The sequence below is a fragment of the Camarhynchus parvulus genome, chromosome 4 (assembly GCF_901933205.1).
Source record: "Camarhynchus parvulus chromosome 4, STF_HiC, whole genome shotgun sequence".
Classification (NCBI taxonomy): domain Eukaryota; kingdom Metazoa; phylum Chordata; class Aves; order Passeriformes; family Thraupidae; genus Camarhynchus; species Camarhynchus parvulus.
This window is the reverse complement of record NC_044574.1, coordinates 71,219,347-71,236,838: the sequence shown is the minus strand read 5'-3', so window position 1 is coordinate 71,236,838 and position 17,492 is coordinate 71,219,347. Positions and strand designations below refer to the sequence as shown.

The 17,492-nt window shown below is 38.5% G+C and overlaps 1 protein-coding gene across 1 annotated transcript in view; it reads right to left on the bottom strand.

Annotated features, from left to right (window-relative positions):
- Nucleotides 1–17,492, bottom strand: part of TBC1D9 (TBC1 domain family member 9) — a 46,895-nt gene that overhangs the window by 14,170 nt on the left and 15,233 nt on the right. Inside the window, exons 3-12 of the mRNA XM_030947138.1 lie at nucleotides 14,017–14,135; nucleotides 12,190–12,418; nucleotides 10,947–11,208; nucleotides 9,638–9,845; nucleotides 6,628–6,834; nucleotides 5,061–5,231; nucleotides 4,459–4,609; nucleotides 2,862–3,076; nucleotides 1,289–1,406; nucleotides 84–369 (exon numbers count right to left, since the gene is read on the bottom strand). Of these exons, the coding sequence (XP_030802998.1) occupies nucleotides 84–369; nucleotides 1,289–1,406; nucleotides 2,862–3,076; nucleotides 4,459–4,609; nucleotides 5,061–5,231; nucleotides 6,628–6,834; nucleotides 9,638–9,845; nucleotides 10,947–11,208; nucleotides 12,190–12,418; nucleotides 14,017–14,135 (1,966 nt within the window). The remainder of the gene's footprint in view (nucleotides 1–83; nucleotides 370–1,288; nucleotides 1,407–2,861; nucleotides 3,077–4,458; nucleotides 4,610–5,060; nucleotides 5,232–6,627; nucleotides 6,835–9,637; nucleotides 9,846–10,946; nucleotides 11,209–12,189; nucleotides 12,419–14,016; nucleotides 14,136–17,492) is intronic.

The window sequence follows — 17,492 nt, the reverse complement described above, 5'->3', positions numbered from 1 at the left end:
CAAATCAGAAAAGCAAGCAAAAAAAAAAAAAACCAAAACCAAAACCACAAACACAAAGATACTTAATTTTCTGTAATAAATACCTTCCCAAGACTGTCATGGCTTCTCCATCATCTTTACAGTTAAGCAACTTGTCTACATTAGCTTCGAGGACAGCGAGTGCTAACTGAAATATCACCTTTATTCCTTCACAGAAGAAACAATCCACAACTACCACTGCACTTTCAAATGGCATTACACTGAGGAAAAGAGTGAGGAACCAGGACAGGGAGATAGTGGAGATTACACCCAAATCCTGCATGCAGTCATAAAGCTGTGGAATGTAGTCACGAGCCAACTCTTCAAAGACACCCTGATCCACCAATGCTCCTGTTGAAGATAAATAAGGCTGAATTAATTCAGGAGCGACTGATACATTGCCATTTAGGGGAGGAAAAAAAATCTATATATTCTATATATATAAATTAAAAACCTAAGAATATTTTGCATGTGCTTATGCTCATTTTCTCACTTTCAAATGAATAACAGACTCAATGAAACTACTATACATACAAATTGAACGGTAATAAGTTTTTTTCTGTTTTAATAATGCACTTCATAATAAATAAGAACAGAGTGATTTGGTCTAGCACTAGCAGAAGTTACATAGTGGCTGATATTACCATTACTAATTGGAGTAAGACCTCAGCATCACCTGTTGAATGAGGCCAGGGTGACTATGAGGGTTCAGATTTACTTCAAGAGAACCCTGTATTATACATTCCCATGCCACAACATTAGTGTTTTAAACAGGCCAGGAAGAATAATTTCGAAGGCTGGGTATCTCAAGTATTTGTGAGATGTAGTAAAAACAGATTCCATGATAAACTGAAGTCACTGTCTTTGACATACACAAGGAAGCTCATCTGACAACAACAGCTTTCTGATACTTGTGCCCTTTCACATCAGAGGCACAGGCACAATGACTCCTACTGCAAACTGCTAAAGCTCCTGTTTCCACCTTACCTTAATCAGCTAACTGGATAATTTAAAACTCAAATTTCAGCCTCCCACCTTTTCTGAACAATCTACTTTACTTAATCCCAATTTAGAATGTCATCTGATCCTAAGTAGGTGATAAACTATTAACAATAACGTTACCTCTTTAGGAAATTGCCTTTATTCTCCTGAGCAAGCTGGCTCATCACTAGCACGCACAGATGCACCTACCCATTGTTTCAGTACAAATAACACCAGTTAATTTGGTTAGGTTTTATACTGTCATTTCAAAAATGTCCCCAAAGCATACCAACAACTCTTGTGTTGTAGTAGTCAGGCAGCATACGCTCACACAGAGCCACCAGCAGCCAGAAAGCCTCCTCCTCTTTTGCATAAAGGAGGAGCACTGAAGTGACAATATTCATAGCCTAAAAGAAAGGGAAATACAATTATTTAATATCTAGCACTGTACCTGGGCAGAAGAGTGGTTAGGAAAGTAGCTACATCTCTCCCTGCAGATCCCAAACTGTTCAAGTACTTCCCTGTCAAAACAGGAGTGTTTCCCCAGTGCTCAAAGAAAGGCTTAAAAAAGCTTCAAATCACAGAATAATTGTAAGGCTTTTCTTTTGTTTTGTTGTTGTTTCACTGGGGCTTTTTGGTGCGTTTTTTTGGGGTTGTTTGTTTTGTGTTGCAGATTTTTTTTTTAAGAAATCAAGATTTTTCTACCTAATCAAGGGCTGAGCCAGGTCTGCAAGCATCTGTTACACTGCTACTGATATTCTGCCATAGATGCTCTGGGTCTGGTGCAGCCAAAACACCTCCCACAGCACCAGGGATGTGCCTGAATTCTCACTGTAGCTGAACCAAATCTCAAGGTTATTAATTACTGTGACAGCTTTAGGGACCAGAGCTGAAATGCCTTTCTACTGCTTCTCTGCTAAATAATCTTTAAAAGTGTTGTAGCTATTACTTAGTACCTCATGTGTTATTAAATAATTTATGATGGTATCTGTTACAACTGCTTGCACTTACTCAAGTTGCATCTGGAAGTCCTAAAAGTCATACATTAATAAGGCTTCTTAGTACTAATGAATTTAAGTTTTTTCTTTGCAAAAGTATGCAGGAAGGCAAAAAAAGGCCCTAGTGATAAACCAAAATTATATAGTATGAAAGAATTATTTAGGACCAGAAACTAAAGTGACTTGAATTATGGGCATAAGAACCTCAAAACCATGCACTGGGGTCAGCATTAACTCCACAGATATATGGATAGGACTCACAGTGATATCTCCTAGGATACTTTCTTTTTTGCAAAGTGTTTGGGGGGTTTTTGCTTGGTTTTTCGGTTGTTTTCTGTTTTTGTTTCTTTTCATTGTTTTGAATGATGACATGGCATCATTGAAAGAAGAAAGGAGGTTCTGGAGGGTTATAACTAATACATTGAATAACATTTCACTATAAGATGGACAGATAAAAATAGATAAAAATAAATAAAAATTTAAGGCTGAACACAAAGTGTTTTGGTTTTGGGGGCATTTTTTGTTAATATGAAAATAACCTTTCTTCAGGGTACATTGTCATTTTCTGTAGACAGCTCTGCTATCATCTGTCCAGTTTCTAGCTTTATGAGCAGAAATTATGCTTACAGAAAATCTCTCTCAATGTGTGCTGCCAATACTGCTGTTAGAGCAGGCCCTTGTGTGACATCCCTCTGGCCTCAGCATTCCTGCCTCTCTGCAGCACTGAGCTGTGAGCTCACAGCACCACCCACACCTCAGCGTGCTTCACACAGCCAAACCCCCACGTGCACGACTGAAGGAACAGGACTGCAAGGAAAGAACTGGAATTCCAGCAACTGAAGGAGTGCCAGGTATTTCAATTACCTGACAATATCCTATGTTTGGATTTCTGAAAGCATAAGCTGTCAAGACTCTCCTTAAAGCAGCAATACCCATCTCATTCTGGAATGCAGGGTGCTCTGGAAGGGAGCGGTGCAGATCCCTCTCTATCTCTTCTGTAGCAAGATTGTATTTTCCCATTGACTTCTCCACTAGGTCCTCATAATAGCCAGGGTGAGTGGTCATTTCATTAATGGCTCCTAGGAGTAGGAGAACAGTATGAAAACCAGGAGAAAATGGAAGGTTTAGCAGGTACAGAACTTCAACATGATAATCTGCTCCCCTTCCATTCCCAGTGTCACCAAGAACTTTGAAAGCAAACATGAAAATATTATTTCTTTAAAGGTGATTAAAAGATTTAGAAGTATGTGCTTTGGTGATTATCAGCCCTTCCTGTCTTCTCTACAGGCATTTTCATAATGAGGTTAAAATCCCTCTCAGCCAGAACTAAACAGGAGGTGTGAAGAACAAACCAACTGTGCAGTCACATGGTATCATGAGCTCCCTCTGCAGCTGGCTGTGGGTTTGGTTATCCTAAATAACTCAAAACTTGTCTCTGAGAAAGCTACTTGCCCTGGGAACAGAGCAGAATAATGCCTGGTTGCAGAGAGTATGACATGTCAGCAAAAAGCAAGAGACAAAACCTCCTGAGTTCTATTCCTACTTCTGAAAATGATGCTGTCATCCTGGGCAGGGCACTCAGCCTTAGGGAAACCACTACATGCTCACAGAGCTGCTATGAGATTTCACTACTGATTTTACAACTTCTCCAGAAACAAAATCAAGCGTCAGTAGCACAAAGTAATCTACATAGAAAATATGAGTTATAGATACACAGTGAACATTAGTCCAAACCAGCTGTTAATAGGACACAAAACAGAGTTCTGCGTTCCTGCATCTATCTTCCAAAAACATTCCTCTAGTGTCCAGCAGCAAAGAGAAAATGTACATGGCTGTATATTACTGGGGAAGAAATAGAGAACAAACTTGAAAGCATCATTAGGTCATCAGAAAAAAGGCCCTTGTGCTCACATCATAAGTGGAGTGGGTAGCTGTGGTAATTATCTTGGGGAGAGTAGAGCTAAAGAAGGCATATGGTGATAGGTTATGACGAATGCCTGAGGTAGGATGGATTTCCATATAACTAGTAATAAAATTCTTCAACTTCAAAAAAAAACCAACTTTAAGTGGACACATACCTAGAGAATCCTTTGGAATTCCTTGCAACAATTGCTGTGAAGGCTAAAAGCTTAACTGGATCCAGAAATTATTAAATAAATGGGAATTAGGCTTGCTGGTGGTTGCTGAACATCTAGAAGGTCCCTAAAGTACTGGCTTCTGGTTACCAAGCATGTGTTCTGCTTTTTGTGTATTCCTCCTTAATTATGGGAGCCTGTTTGAGAAAGGGCATTTTCTAACAGAAATCTTGTCTAAACTTGTCTGGTGCCTGCTAACAATCACAGCCTTACTTACTCCAAATGTTTTCAGACACTTATTATGTGCACCTTTAATCACCTCTGAATTCCCTTCTTCCCTCCTGCTTTTGCTTATATCCCACAGACCCATTCAAACAGAAACCTACCTGAAAAGAGCAGCCAAAGCTCCCCTCTCATGCTTTCTGGAATGCCCTTTAGCACAAGGTCTCTTGTTTTCTCTGTACGATACATACAGACCCCTTGGCCATATTCAGCAAAGTGAATCTTCCACGCCTGTTCCTTCAGGAACTCCTTGGCCTAAAAGCAAAGAAAGGCAGGCATAAAGATGCAGTTTCTCTTTCTAACACTCTGACCCACTAAAATCTTGAGTGCTAAAAAGCCTGCAATATCCTAACCCTCCAAGTGAGCAAGAAATAACTTGGCTGCAGTCCAGTTACCTTCTTAATGGGCTGCCTCCTCCCATTCCCTAGTTTCTATGCCAGTAGACCTTGCTGCTAAGAGAAGCAGTTATGCTTAAGAGCAGGAATACAACATCCCCTTGAATTACATCCACGTTTGCTTTTATGTAGTGAAGTGATCTGTACTGGTAAAACAACAATATGTTCATGCCTTTACTTCTGTGAAAAATACTGCCTCTTCTTAACTGTCTGTCAGAATGAAACTCTTCTGGGTCAGCAACATGGGTTTTAAGGCAAACATAATTTGCCAGCCTTTTCAGTCAGGTGCAGCACTCAGAAGTGTATTTTACCAGCTTAGGGTTGAACTCCTCAGGTGATCTGCGCCGATACATTGTCATTAAAGCTTGAGTTGCTGTTGGAATGCCATTATCATTGAGGTTGAACTGTCGCTCTCCCTCCGACTCGGAGCTCAAGCTTTTGTGAGGGCTGGCAGAAATTAAACTACTTGACCTTGTAAACACCTGTAGAAAGCAGTCACAAGCAAAACAGGCATAAAGATGAACCAGTGTCTGGACTTTTTACTTCACTTTACTTCAAAATGTATACATGCTAACGGTTAACAAAAACATAAGCCAGCAGAAATTAGACCAGTAGAGAGAGAATAATGAAATAGCTTCCAGTTTCTCAACAGCTCTCCTGAACCACAACCAAATTCTAGAACTAGAATTGCTAGGGTAATGTTACCCCTAAGTAGCCCTGGGCAATTGAACCAGCTCCCTTGATCTGTCAGCATCATGGGACTACTAGATTGTGATTTGGAAGAAAAGTATTTTGAAGAAAAAGGATTTTCTGACTTCTCAATCAGCTTTGAAACTGTATCACAGTAAAATCTCATGGAGCAGTTCACACCAAATGCCTGAAATTGCAAGTCAGTCACGCATATCTAGATATGCAGTCATATTACAAATTGTAGTAAATGCTTACAATTCATTTGTGTTTATAATTCAGTAGGTAGAACACTTAGATCCATTTACAGCAAAAGTTCCATCACTGTACATGCCTACATGCTCTGGTATCCAACAACACAGTAGTTATACCTCACCCTCAACAAAGCAAGTAGAAAAATTCTTTTAAGACACACATTGCAAACAGGGTAGGGCTCCACAGGACAGTACTAAGGCATGGCTTAGGACAGACCTGGAATGTGAGATATACCAACATAATACCAAAATGATACACCACAAAAGCCTCTTCTACTCTGATCTCTGAATTATTGTACTTTGCTGGGTTTAACAGAACTGATGAGGTTGTTATACGATCTGAATTTCACACATAAAAGCTAGAATTCAGCAGAAGGCTTGACATTCAAAGCATCTAAAAAAGTGTATCTAATCATAACTTTTAAGAACTATTTACATTGCACACATATGTAAGGAGGTGGTTCAGAACAGGGTCATTTGATGTTCAGGACAGAGCTGGTTTTCTCCTGTTAGGTCAAATGTTCCAAAGTTCACTAGCAGTGCACATACAAACCAGCTCAGCTCAGGCATTGTTTTCAGAAGAATCAAAAGATGGGATTTAGCAGCTAAAGTCTTGAATAAAAGGAGCTTCATGCCAACTGATAATTTCTTCAAATTATTAGAATTCCAGAATTACATTTCAGTTGGACAAGTAAATAGATATTAAGAGTACTATTCAATTAACCAGTTAATTAACTATGACACTTCTCTTAGGTTAACATGAAAAAGATAGATATCCTAACTGACGAATTTTAACACCTCAGCTCAAAGGCATTAACAAAAAAGAGGTCACCTTTCTGTGCCTAAAGGTTTAGCTTTACAAAAACGTAAAGGTGTTTCCTCTCCCCACACCAGTTAAAATCCTCTTCTAGCAAATTATTCATGTTCCTTCACGTACCTCATCATCCGAGCTGATATAGCTTCCAGAAATATTTTTATCCAAGTATATTTTTGAAGTGGTTTGTTGCAGAAAGTCTGAGATCCTCTGTACAAGGAAGTCTCTGTCTTTCAAGTTGGCAAAGAGGAATGTCATTCTGTTTTTCGTGCTGATGGACAGTGGGCTGGGCAGCACACTGGAGCTGTCTGCCTTTTCCACTATTGTCACCTAGGAACAAACAGTTGCTACAGCTTAAGATCTTTAGTCAATCAAGATGCTTGGTTTAAGAAACCATCTTAATACAATAAACCCATGCTCCTTCCACCCTTATATCAAATCCCAATGGACACCCCTTTGCCAGAAAACATGGTTTGCATACAAGGGCTTACAAGCCTGAAAGATAAAGGCTGTAATCCCTCAAACAACTGGTTTCAGTACATTTTCCATCAAAAACTCCCCTGCACTACTTAGCTGATTTTACTCAGACCGTATTTTAAAAGAATCAGTAAAACAAAATTTCACCTGTGGGATACAAATCTATCAGCTTTTTGTAGGACTTCCAAATCCTCTCTTGCTTCCCAACATCGTCAGCACAGGTCACAAACCTTGGCCTACCTTTTACTGCCAATAGATGCGAATAAAGCATTTTTGAGATGATGCTCCTGTACAACTGTACTATAGCTGCATACTGTGAAAACAGTTGCATAGTGGTATTTTAAATGCATTTTCACAGTACACAGGAACTTGCAACAAAGGGAAATTAGCCCCATGTCTTCCCTTACAAAGGAAAATATCTAACCCTGTGAGGTGAAGGCTTGTGAATGGCCTTCAGTTGCTAGAGAAACAGTCACTAATCTAACTGAACTCCAGCCTGTAAACAGTGCTCATAGCACAATCTACTGAGTACAGGGAACAAGTTCCCTGAGGTTTTGGTAAAGCACATTAACACAAAGAAATCTCAGGGATAAGTCATACACAGACCATTGATGAATTATGTAACACTTGTGTGTCCTAAACATTACCAACTATGACCTTAGTACATATCAGTCCATCAAGCTTGTGCAGTTCATACATTGAACTAAACACAAATCACAATTATAAATACTTTTAACTACTGCTTTTATTACTTTAGATAATTTCTTAATGAAAACTGACTTACTGCCTTCAGAATAGAAAGTAGGACATTTAATTTTGCTAGGACTTTGACTTTTGCTCCTTTAACCCTTTTAAAACCAGAAATCAATGGTAAGACATGAGTACTACAATATTAATAGCTCTAGCTAAATGGACAGGGTAACCATTCTTCATGCATTCTCTTTGAAGACTTAAAGACTGCAGTGCACCACTCAGGGCTAAACCACTTCTCTGTCCTCCTCACCTCCTTTTATTTTTCTGTTAACTACAAATCCACTAGTTACTTGTTAACTTAAAGACTTCACTAATAGCATATTGAAGCTGGCTAAAAAGTGCTCCCTGTGTTTCCTGTTCCACTTAAAAGTTGCTGAGCGCAATTAGCACACAATACAGACAAGTTCTAAAGGCACAGGACAGACATTATTAAAGCAAGCCTAATTATAGCTCAGCTATAATGAGAGCTGATATCCATTGATTTCCTATTCAACAGAGACACACACACATCTGAAGTGCTTTGTCTTGGAGAGGGCACCTGCTGAAGGTGCAGTGAGCAGTGCAGTCAGCCACTGAAAAACATCTTTCCCCTTCAAAACTTCTGAATCAATGCTTTGCTACTGTCTCATCTGTCACCACACCTCCAGGCTATTACAGAACATTGGAATTAACTTAAAGTTTAACCCAAAGCTTTAATTAGATAGAAAGGTTTCCTTTAGCTACTAAAGGTACTGATCAGATATTCTGAGGACTGGCACTACCCCCCTGGTTTACTGTTCTCCCTGCTGGTGCCGAGACTTGAAGCTGTTCAAACAGAAGCATTGATTCCTTCACCTACTTCTGTCTCTTAAAGCTTTAGAGCTGCTCTGAATCCTGGGCTGCTGTGACTGTGGCTATCAAAAGCAGTTGCTGAATCTGCATTCAGGAAAAGAGGTCCTGTTAAATGAAGACTTTGACTCCTACTCCACCACTTCACCTGCAGGACTGCCATTCCCTTTAATTTTCAGACAAACAGTGAAACCATAACTGAATGTCTCGTCCCAAACAACCAGAGTTGTTGCAACAAGCTGCTGAGAAGCTGTACTTCAAAGTTTCTGAACATGTACTCGTTTTACTCTTAATGATTTGCAGGGGAAAGCAGTGCCCTGAAATATTCCATGGTTCTTCAGTCAAGCCAAACTGTCCTTGGTTACATCAGCTTTGCTACTACTTCCAAAACTTACTTACCACAATTTTCCATTAACCCACAAATCAAGCCAACCATAAAAAAACATTCCCCAACATAATTATTTTTATTGCATCAAACAAACTGTTCTTACTGATGATCTGCTTTAAGTAACCAGCTTTACAAAGAGAAACACACCTATTTAAAAAATACAGACAAAATATTTTCAACATACAAGAATAAAGAATTGCAAGTCTGTGTGAAGAGGCAACTCAAAACTTTAGCATTATGAATCTTTTTACATCTGACAAAAGTAAATCTTATCTGACAGATTCTTTGACAGAATTTCCACTTATCCACTCTAAAGTTTCACCCTCCACTCCTCCCCATGAGGCACAAAAAATGTTAAATTAGGCTGTAAATCAGAATACAGGTTATGAGACAGGAAGAACTCACAAGGGTTATGAAAACTGATAGAAAAAATTCCATGTGAGCTTCAGTAGCAGGAATCATGAACTAAGATAGACAGTTGTTAAATATTACTTAGAACACATCAGTATGGCATGCTCACAAGACATAAAAAGGATGAAAAGAGGCTTTTCTCCAAAAAGAATCAAAAAATAAATAATAGTAAAAAAACCCCACCAAAATAAAAAGAAATTCAAAGCTAGGGTGAAATATCTAATAAGACACTGCTTATTTATATTGCCATATAAATTAAAAACTACAAGTACTTACCTCTCGAAGAGGGATAATAAGGCTGCACAAGTTCTCTTCTTTACTAGTAAAGCAAATGTAGTTTGTAGACACAAACATCTGGCCCAAAATATGCATTTTGTTGAAAGGAGTCCAAAGAGTACAGTCTGTGTGTCCATCTAATTTCTCATCCTTGGGGAGTCGGAACAATGCACGGTATCTCTCACTCTTTGCTCTGGCATCAAGATCTCTAAAAAAACCCACAGAAAGATTTTCTTGGTTTAGGGAACGTATTAATATATTTTAAGATGTATTTTATGCAAATCATTGCAAGTTACTTGCAACACATAGCTAAGCAAGGAAAAATTGCAAGCAAAAAGCTGGAAATAATTTGCCTATAGTGGAGATACACTATTCACTTTTGGAAGGTTCTAAAACTACACAGAACAAAAAGTCTGCCATGAATGACTCAGACATTCACCCTCACTTCTCAGAGAGGAAACACTGAGTGGGCTTTCCATATCCAGTTGTACTTTCTGAGAATATATACAGTGAATCCATTTTTTGCTAATAGTAATAAAAAATGCTTCTTTGAGCCTTTTTTATTTATATTATGGAATCCTTAAGGTTAGAGTTTGATAACAATTTCAAGACTTAGTCTTGATAATGCATTCAAGTGCAAAACACTCAACAGTAAGGACAAACAAAAGCGATACAATGCGTGTCAGATGTCACTAAATAATGAGAAATATAAACAAGTACTGGCTATAATTCTGTATGGTACACTAACACGAATGACATATAAAGAAAAAATGAAAAAGAAACTAACAAGCTGAAGTGTGATATTAAAGAAGAAGAAATATTTTCCAGATAACTTTTTACCCCTTAGAATTTTATGTCAATTTTTGTATTGCTGTTACCTAAACTATATTCCAGACAGAATTAATAATCTAGACTCCAATTTCTCAATTCCAGTGGTAAGACCAAGTATGAATGCTAGGCATAGTTCTTAATAACACATTAATCACTTTATTACCTTCCCATACAGACATAAAATGGCCTTACAACAGATACCAAAATGTGGCCAGTATCAGGAGATACACTAAAGAGCTTCTGAACAAATGAGCATTTGGCTCAAGAAAGTTTATTTCTGCAACATGCTCGTATTCCTATTTCAACAAGATACCAAGTAATTATATTTAAATAATTATTCACATTTTGCCACTGTTGGAATCAATCATTCCTTTTGGAGTAGCAGTAAATGGCCACAACATTAGAAAACTTTTGGACAAAATCCTGCAAGTAAAAGGACTGAGGAGGAACAAAACGAGTAAGAGCCAATGCTACCTACCGTTTTAGAGCAGATACTTTTTTGGGGGATTTCTTTTTCAGCTTGGGTAATGACCTGTCCTGTTCAAATCCTTCATTGTCCAAAAGCTGCCGCATAGCTATATTGGCAAGCTGTTCCATTAGTTTAAATGTCTCACTGATATTAAGGAATACTGAGAAGAAATGTTCACTTGACCTTGTGCTCACTTTGATCATATCAGGGAAGAGCAGCGTAGCATTCTTCTCAAGCTGAGTGATATCAACCCAACGGATAACTAACTTTGCTGAACAGGAGCAAACAAGAAAACAAGATTCAGTACAGAAATGAGCATATTCAGGAGCTTTTAGCTTCCTCTTCCTATAAAATGCATTCAACTGACTTCTTCTAGCATCCTGAAAAGTTGGGAGTACAGCATAAATAGATCCAGTTTGTACAAACAAACCACTGTCACTTGACAAACGGGAGATAAAAGAGTTTAAATATAATTTACTTTATTTACAGAACACCACACAAGCATTACAAAGCCAGGTAAGCTAACATGACTTATTGTCACAGCACTAGCTCAGACTGATATCCTCTTTTCCTATGGAAGCAAAGAAACACAATCTAAAAACGTCAGACAGGCTTGTCTTATTTTTATACAGCAAAAAGTTTCAAATATTACAGCCACAACAGAACCTAAGCTTTTCTCCCAAGACCAATACAGGTGGTGTCCTTAAAGCAGGGGCTAAATCCCAAGACTGATCCATTGCCCATAACCAAACAGTGCTGAATTGCTCAACTCCACTGTGCCTTGCATTAACTCCCTGGAGAGCGGACTGGTTTCATCCACACTATGCAGGTCTTTATTCTGGGTCTCCTCTGAAACCTTTCTGATGTTCTGGTGTTGAACAAATGTAGATGTGTGATTTAAGGTTGCAAAGTCTGCCAGAGTAGTACTTGAGGATTGTGTAAGAGCAGAGGAAAAAGTCAGAACTGGTGTGATGTTGTCCCTCTTTCATTTTGGGCATAGCTCCTGAGGTGAACCATGTCCCTAGACAATGCCAAGTACTGTTTTACAGAGAACTACTCCGAGAAAGACCAAACAAACAAGGGAACAAGCACACAGTTAAGCAGTGTGACAAATCAGGGAATTGCTCCCTGCTTCTCTTTTCCTCAGTAGTGTCTTTGTACCCTCAGTGATCAGTACGTGAAGAGAAACAAGCTACAGGAGATTTCCTAACCATTTTGAGATGCACAAATTACCATTCTGCTGAAAACATACCTTCCCTGCCCATGAGAAAAGAGTAAAAGCAAAGGTGATTAATGCTGAGATACACCCAGCCCTGCCGGGGAACCTTGCCCTTCCAGTAACTGCAGGAGTAGTAGTTCACTAATTTCTCTTCCTCTGGCATCCCAAACAGCTTGTGAAATTTCACTATGGCTTCCTTGAATTTTTCAGTGTCGTCATCCTCTTTGATGCCATTGATCTTGTTGTACTCAGCAATGATGCCCTGGCAGGGAATAAAAACAGAGCACATCCTGTTAGTGGCCATGGGCTATCAGATATCCTAATTCCCACTGCTTCCCAGGCCACAGGGCACAATGGTCATTGCAGTGCCAAGGAAGTCGTTCAGTGAGCTCTTATTGTTCTGCTCACTCTTTGGCTTATGTACTTATTTACTTCATTCAAGGCTTTCTTTCTGATGACCTTACTGCCTGCTGTGCCCATGTCAAAAGGCACCAAACACCGAGCCCTGGCCAGGACCTTGTTTTAAATTAACCAACCTAACTCAACCCCTGAAGCACCTGTGGCCTGCAGTATTTTCCTCCTCCTTCCTGCGGAGACAGACATAGGATTTCACATGAAATTCTTCTGAAGGGAAGAAAAAAAGGAACTGTTGTTCTTTACAGAAAATTTTATATTACTTCTATGACCCCTCTTATTAGACCTTGAGCATAAAAGAGCAAAAAGGGGTGGGGGGGGAGGGAGAAAGAAATAAAAAAAAATCTTCAATTAGATTTACTAATAGAGTGGAAAAAAAAATTCCCACTTTCAGGTGCAGGTGACCCTCATGAAAATTGAAGAGGTAACAGGTCAAAAGATGTTTTTTGATATTTTTAAAGACTAAAGGTTCCTTCTGTTCTATACTGAAGCTCTGTTCTATTTGCTTGTTTTCCCAATCTCTATTGTCTTTTATATAAAAGTTATAAAATTTTTGCCTTTTTTGTGACTTTTTGCCTACAACTTGCTCCATATTTACACAGAGAGCAGAGTGTATGACAGAGAAACATCGTTCACATTTAGTATTGATCCAAATCTAGGAAGTAAAAATTTCCTTAAGGATTATATTTCAAAACACACACATAAGGTATGTCCATGACCATCTACAGCACTCATACCTGATTCACTGGGGAAACACAAGCAACTGTGGCATTTGTAAGAGAGCTGACTTACGATATAAAATGTTAAAAGAGGAATGAGACAAAGCCAATACTTTGAACAAAACCAATAAATACAGCAATTTTTCTTACAATCTTTGAAAAAAGTATGTATTTTTAGATAATTCTTAGTACAAAAAAAGTACTTTTTGCCAGTATTGTTATTATCTGACCCATAAAGAGGAAAAAAAAATTCTGAGAAAACCAACACTCCCACTTCCCACCAAGGAAACAAATCAATGAACCAGCAACCCTAACACCTATATGAAGTGCAAATGCCAATACTACAGGATTTAACTACACAGAAGAGGGGGAGGAGACATTATGAGTGCATGAAAAAAGTTAAAATTAAGCCCTGCAATGGAAAAACAGTTGCACAGACAACTGTCGAAGTTTAAGACAGTGCAATTAATTTTAGAACTTACAATGCCTTAAGACCTGCCTATATATTTATATGTTTTTTTTTTTTAAATCACACTGTTCTAAGCTACATGCACTATTCCCAGTTTCCCTGATTTTTATACACATGTTGCTACTTAACATCTGGTAGTCCTTCAAAAAGGCAGATCAGCCTGGGAACTACCAGCTCCAATTTATTTCAAATTCACAACACTTTTCCTTCCCCAGTCATATTTATCACTAACAACATCTGCAGTAATTAATACACTACCTGTATTTTTCCTCTGACAAATGTATTTATGTCATTCTCATTTTCAAAGATTGAAAGAGTTTGCAACAAATTCTGTTCCAGCCATTCCCAGTGTTCAGTGATTTCCTTCCTCGAGCAACCTATATAAAAAACAAACAAACAAACCAGAAGTCACAAAATAAATAATTCACTAGTGTCAATGTCCCTTTAATCACAAACAAAAACTCTAAGAAAACTTGCCAGTAAGTGGAGATACAATATTTCATTAGATGCTGTACTTCTGGAAATTCCAAAATTTTCTCCCATTTGTATTTAACTTAACAGCTCCAATGAAGGCAACAGAATGCAATATTCTGTGCAACCTCCAGGGGAATGTCACAATTCTGGTTGTAGTACAGATACATAAATCATGGCACAGAACAGCCTACGTACGTTATCAGTATTTTAGAATCACAAATGATCACCACTGCTGCTTCTCCTTAAAACTACTGGATGCAACCAGACCTTTCTGGAACGCAGGAGGTGGTCTGAACACTATATTATCTCCTGTTGGCTTTAACACTGCTGTAAAAAGCAATGATTAAATGCATGAGCTATGTATATAAAACTAAACTGTCATCAGAAAAATTGCTTAGCTTGTAAGAGCAGTGACAAGCAGTGCAGACACCATCAGGATGAACTGCTTCTTAAAGCTGTCTCTTTCTGGTTTGTGGTTCATCAATTATTTTTCATCACTTCTTCTGAACTGCTTTGGCTGATAATTCTCAGCCTGTAACAATACATCTCTTTTCTTCCCCACTGCTTTTTGTCTCCATTATCTCACTATCTACTCTCCCAGTCTCCCCTACAGCAGATCACACAATCAGCCCAACACCTACACCCCAGTTCTCAACAATTCATCATGACAGGCTAGGTCTTTCTCTTTGCTTTGTTCAGGGCTAAAATACATACTTGCTGCAATGTTTTAAATTACAGGTTATTTTATCACTATTACTGGAAAGTTTTTACCTATCTTAGCATATTAGAAGTATTCACCATTTTACCAACACTGGCCTTTTAGGTAAATTAATCAATAACTCTGACTCTCAGGAAAGGGGAAGAAATCAAATTTAGCAGTTAAAACACTGCACTTCAAAATACAGAGCCCTCAAGACTGGCAGGAAATAAAAATGAAAATAGCCACAACATAGCAACTTGCATGAAAATGCATATAGTCACCATTATCACAAAAAACCTACAGCAGTTCCAGAACTGAACAACACACAAAGCCACTGTTAGAAGAATTGACTTTATAGGTGGAGAAGGATCTAAAAAAGTTGTCCATTTCCAAACAGAAGTTAGATACAGCACCATTTTCACCTTAAACTGAGCACAGCACACTGGGAGGGACACTGGCATGGGACACAGAAGTGCTACTACAATATGAAAGGCTCATTGTGTACAGTATTTTGCATTCCTAGACCATCAACTGTTCTTGAAAAGTAAATAAAAATTCTCCTGTATAATTCAAGAAACAGAACTCTAAGCTGTGACACCTTTAACTCAAGCCTGCACTGGGGAAAGGGCTGTTAACAAGGCTTCTCTCCAGAGCTACAAGGCTTCAGATTCACCAGCCAGAACCCTCACAGGCCCCAGATCAGTAGTGTTAATATCCAAGACATTTCACATCCACATCTGTCTAAACAGTCATTTTAGAGCAGGCAAACCCCCCCGGATTACTTTCATCCTCAGAATACTCTTGCACTGAGCAAGACCAAGTGTCACAAACAAATCACAAAACAATCACATTTCTTCAAGTCACTCTGTACAGCTACTTACTGAAGATGGACATTATTTCTTTACTGAAGGCAGGAGAAAAAGACAAATTTCTGTAAAAACAGATTACAAGTACCAAACAACCAGCAGTCTACCCTTAGAGAACAGTGCAGAACAAATTAGAGTTGCATAGCTAAAAGCAGCCAAAGCCCTTAGTAACCTGTATAATTTTAACATCCCTTGATCAGTTCAGAAAGAATTGCTTTAGCTGCAAATCCATAAAATAACCACAGCACAGAGCCTTAGGGAACACTGGGCTGCTCAGCTTCAAGGTTGCATAGATAAATTATTTGCTCTCTGTAAAATTTTATCTCCCTGCAAGATCCACACTATTCCCCTCAAGTGACAAGACCACACTAATGCAGTCTTTTAATTTGATCAAAACAACTAAACTATCAACCAGGTATTAGGAGACTAAACATTTAAGAAATACTCCACAACAGGAAATCACAGATATATAAATTAACTACATTAGCAACTTCAATTAGGGCTACGATTCATAATTGAAGAGCATGTTTATTAATACTAGCTTAAATGAAGACAGAGTCCTTCTATATAAAATCCACAATATCTTTCTCAGAAGAAAACCAAAATTCTCACAGTTCAGCAGCACCATAAATTTCTACATGTATGGTACATTTATATTATGGGACCATAACTCATAACTATTCCTTCCATTTTATGCCCCTGCTTATCTTGAGGACACAGTGTAGGTATAAAATTACAGTCATTATCTATAGGTGTCATGCAAAAAAATCTGAAGTCACATGGCCTATTTCCAAAGTCTTGAAAATCATTTCTGAATACATGCACAGTATAAGGGTCTTTGAAGAAACACTACTTTGTGACATGCTATTTACTTTGAAAGGGAGTCTGCAAATAGCAAGAAAACTTGTGTCCTCAGCTGCCCCCTTTCAAGTTCATGGGATGGAGGTAGTTACTAATTGCTGTGTGTAACGTTGACTTTGGGGAGGAGAGTGAGCTGGAGACAGAGACCACTCACCCAGATCTTCATGTGGCAACAGACAGAGCTTATTCTCAAGCCCTTCCTTATAAAGGGCCTTTGAAAAATCTGGTCTGGATATTTTCATTAGTCTGACCCCTACAATCCTTCAGGTTCTGGCCAGTGAAATACCTGCAGCCTGAGGAGAGATGAGATTGGGCAAGGCCCCTGTCAGTCAACCCAGGGGCTGATTAACTCACACAGCACTGTGATAAGGGACAACAGCTGTGCACTGACATCTGGATGAAAATAAATAAACATACAGGCAAGCACTTGTACCCTTCTTTCTCTTCTGAGATCCATGGAAAGCTGACACGCATTACTTATGGTCACAACAGGGAGGATGACAGTAACAAGCTGTTAAATGCATATTTGGGAACAACCTTCATAATATTGACAACTTTTTTAATATCTGGTTTTAGTATTAGCTGCCACCAAAGGTAAATTATGTTATATGAATTTGAAAATCTTCAGGGAGTCAGTACAAAAGGGTGTAGAGGGGAAAAAGGTTGTTTGAACTGATGCTTTCTTTCAGGTCTGATACTATCAAAAATAGTAAGAAATACTTGTGCTAATAAGAGCTATTAGCAAAACTTCCTGTTGGATTCAGAAGGTGACACAGCTTTGATATCACCCTTGCCAGACACAGAAATCATATGCTCCTAAAAACAGAGCCTGT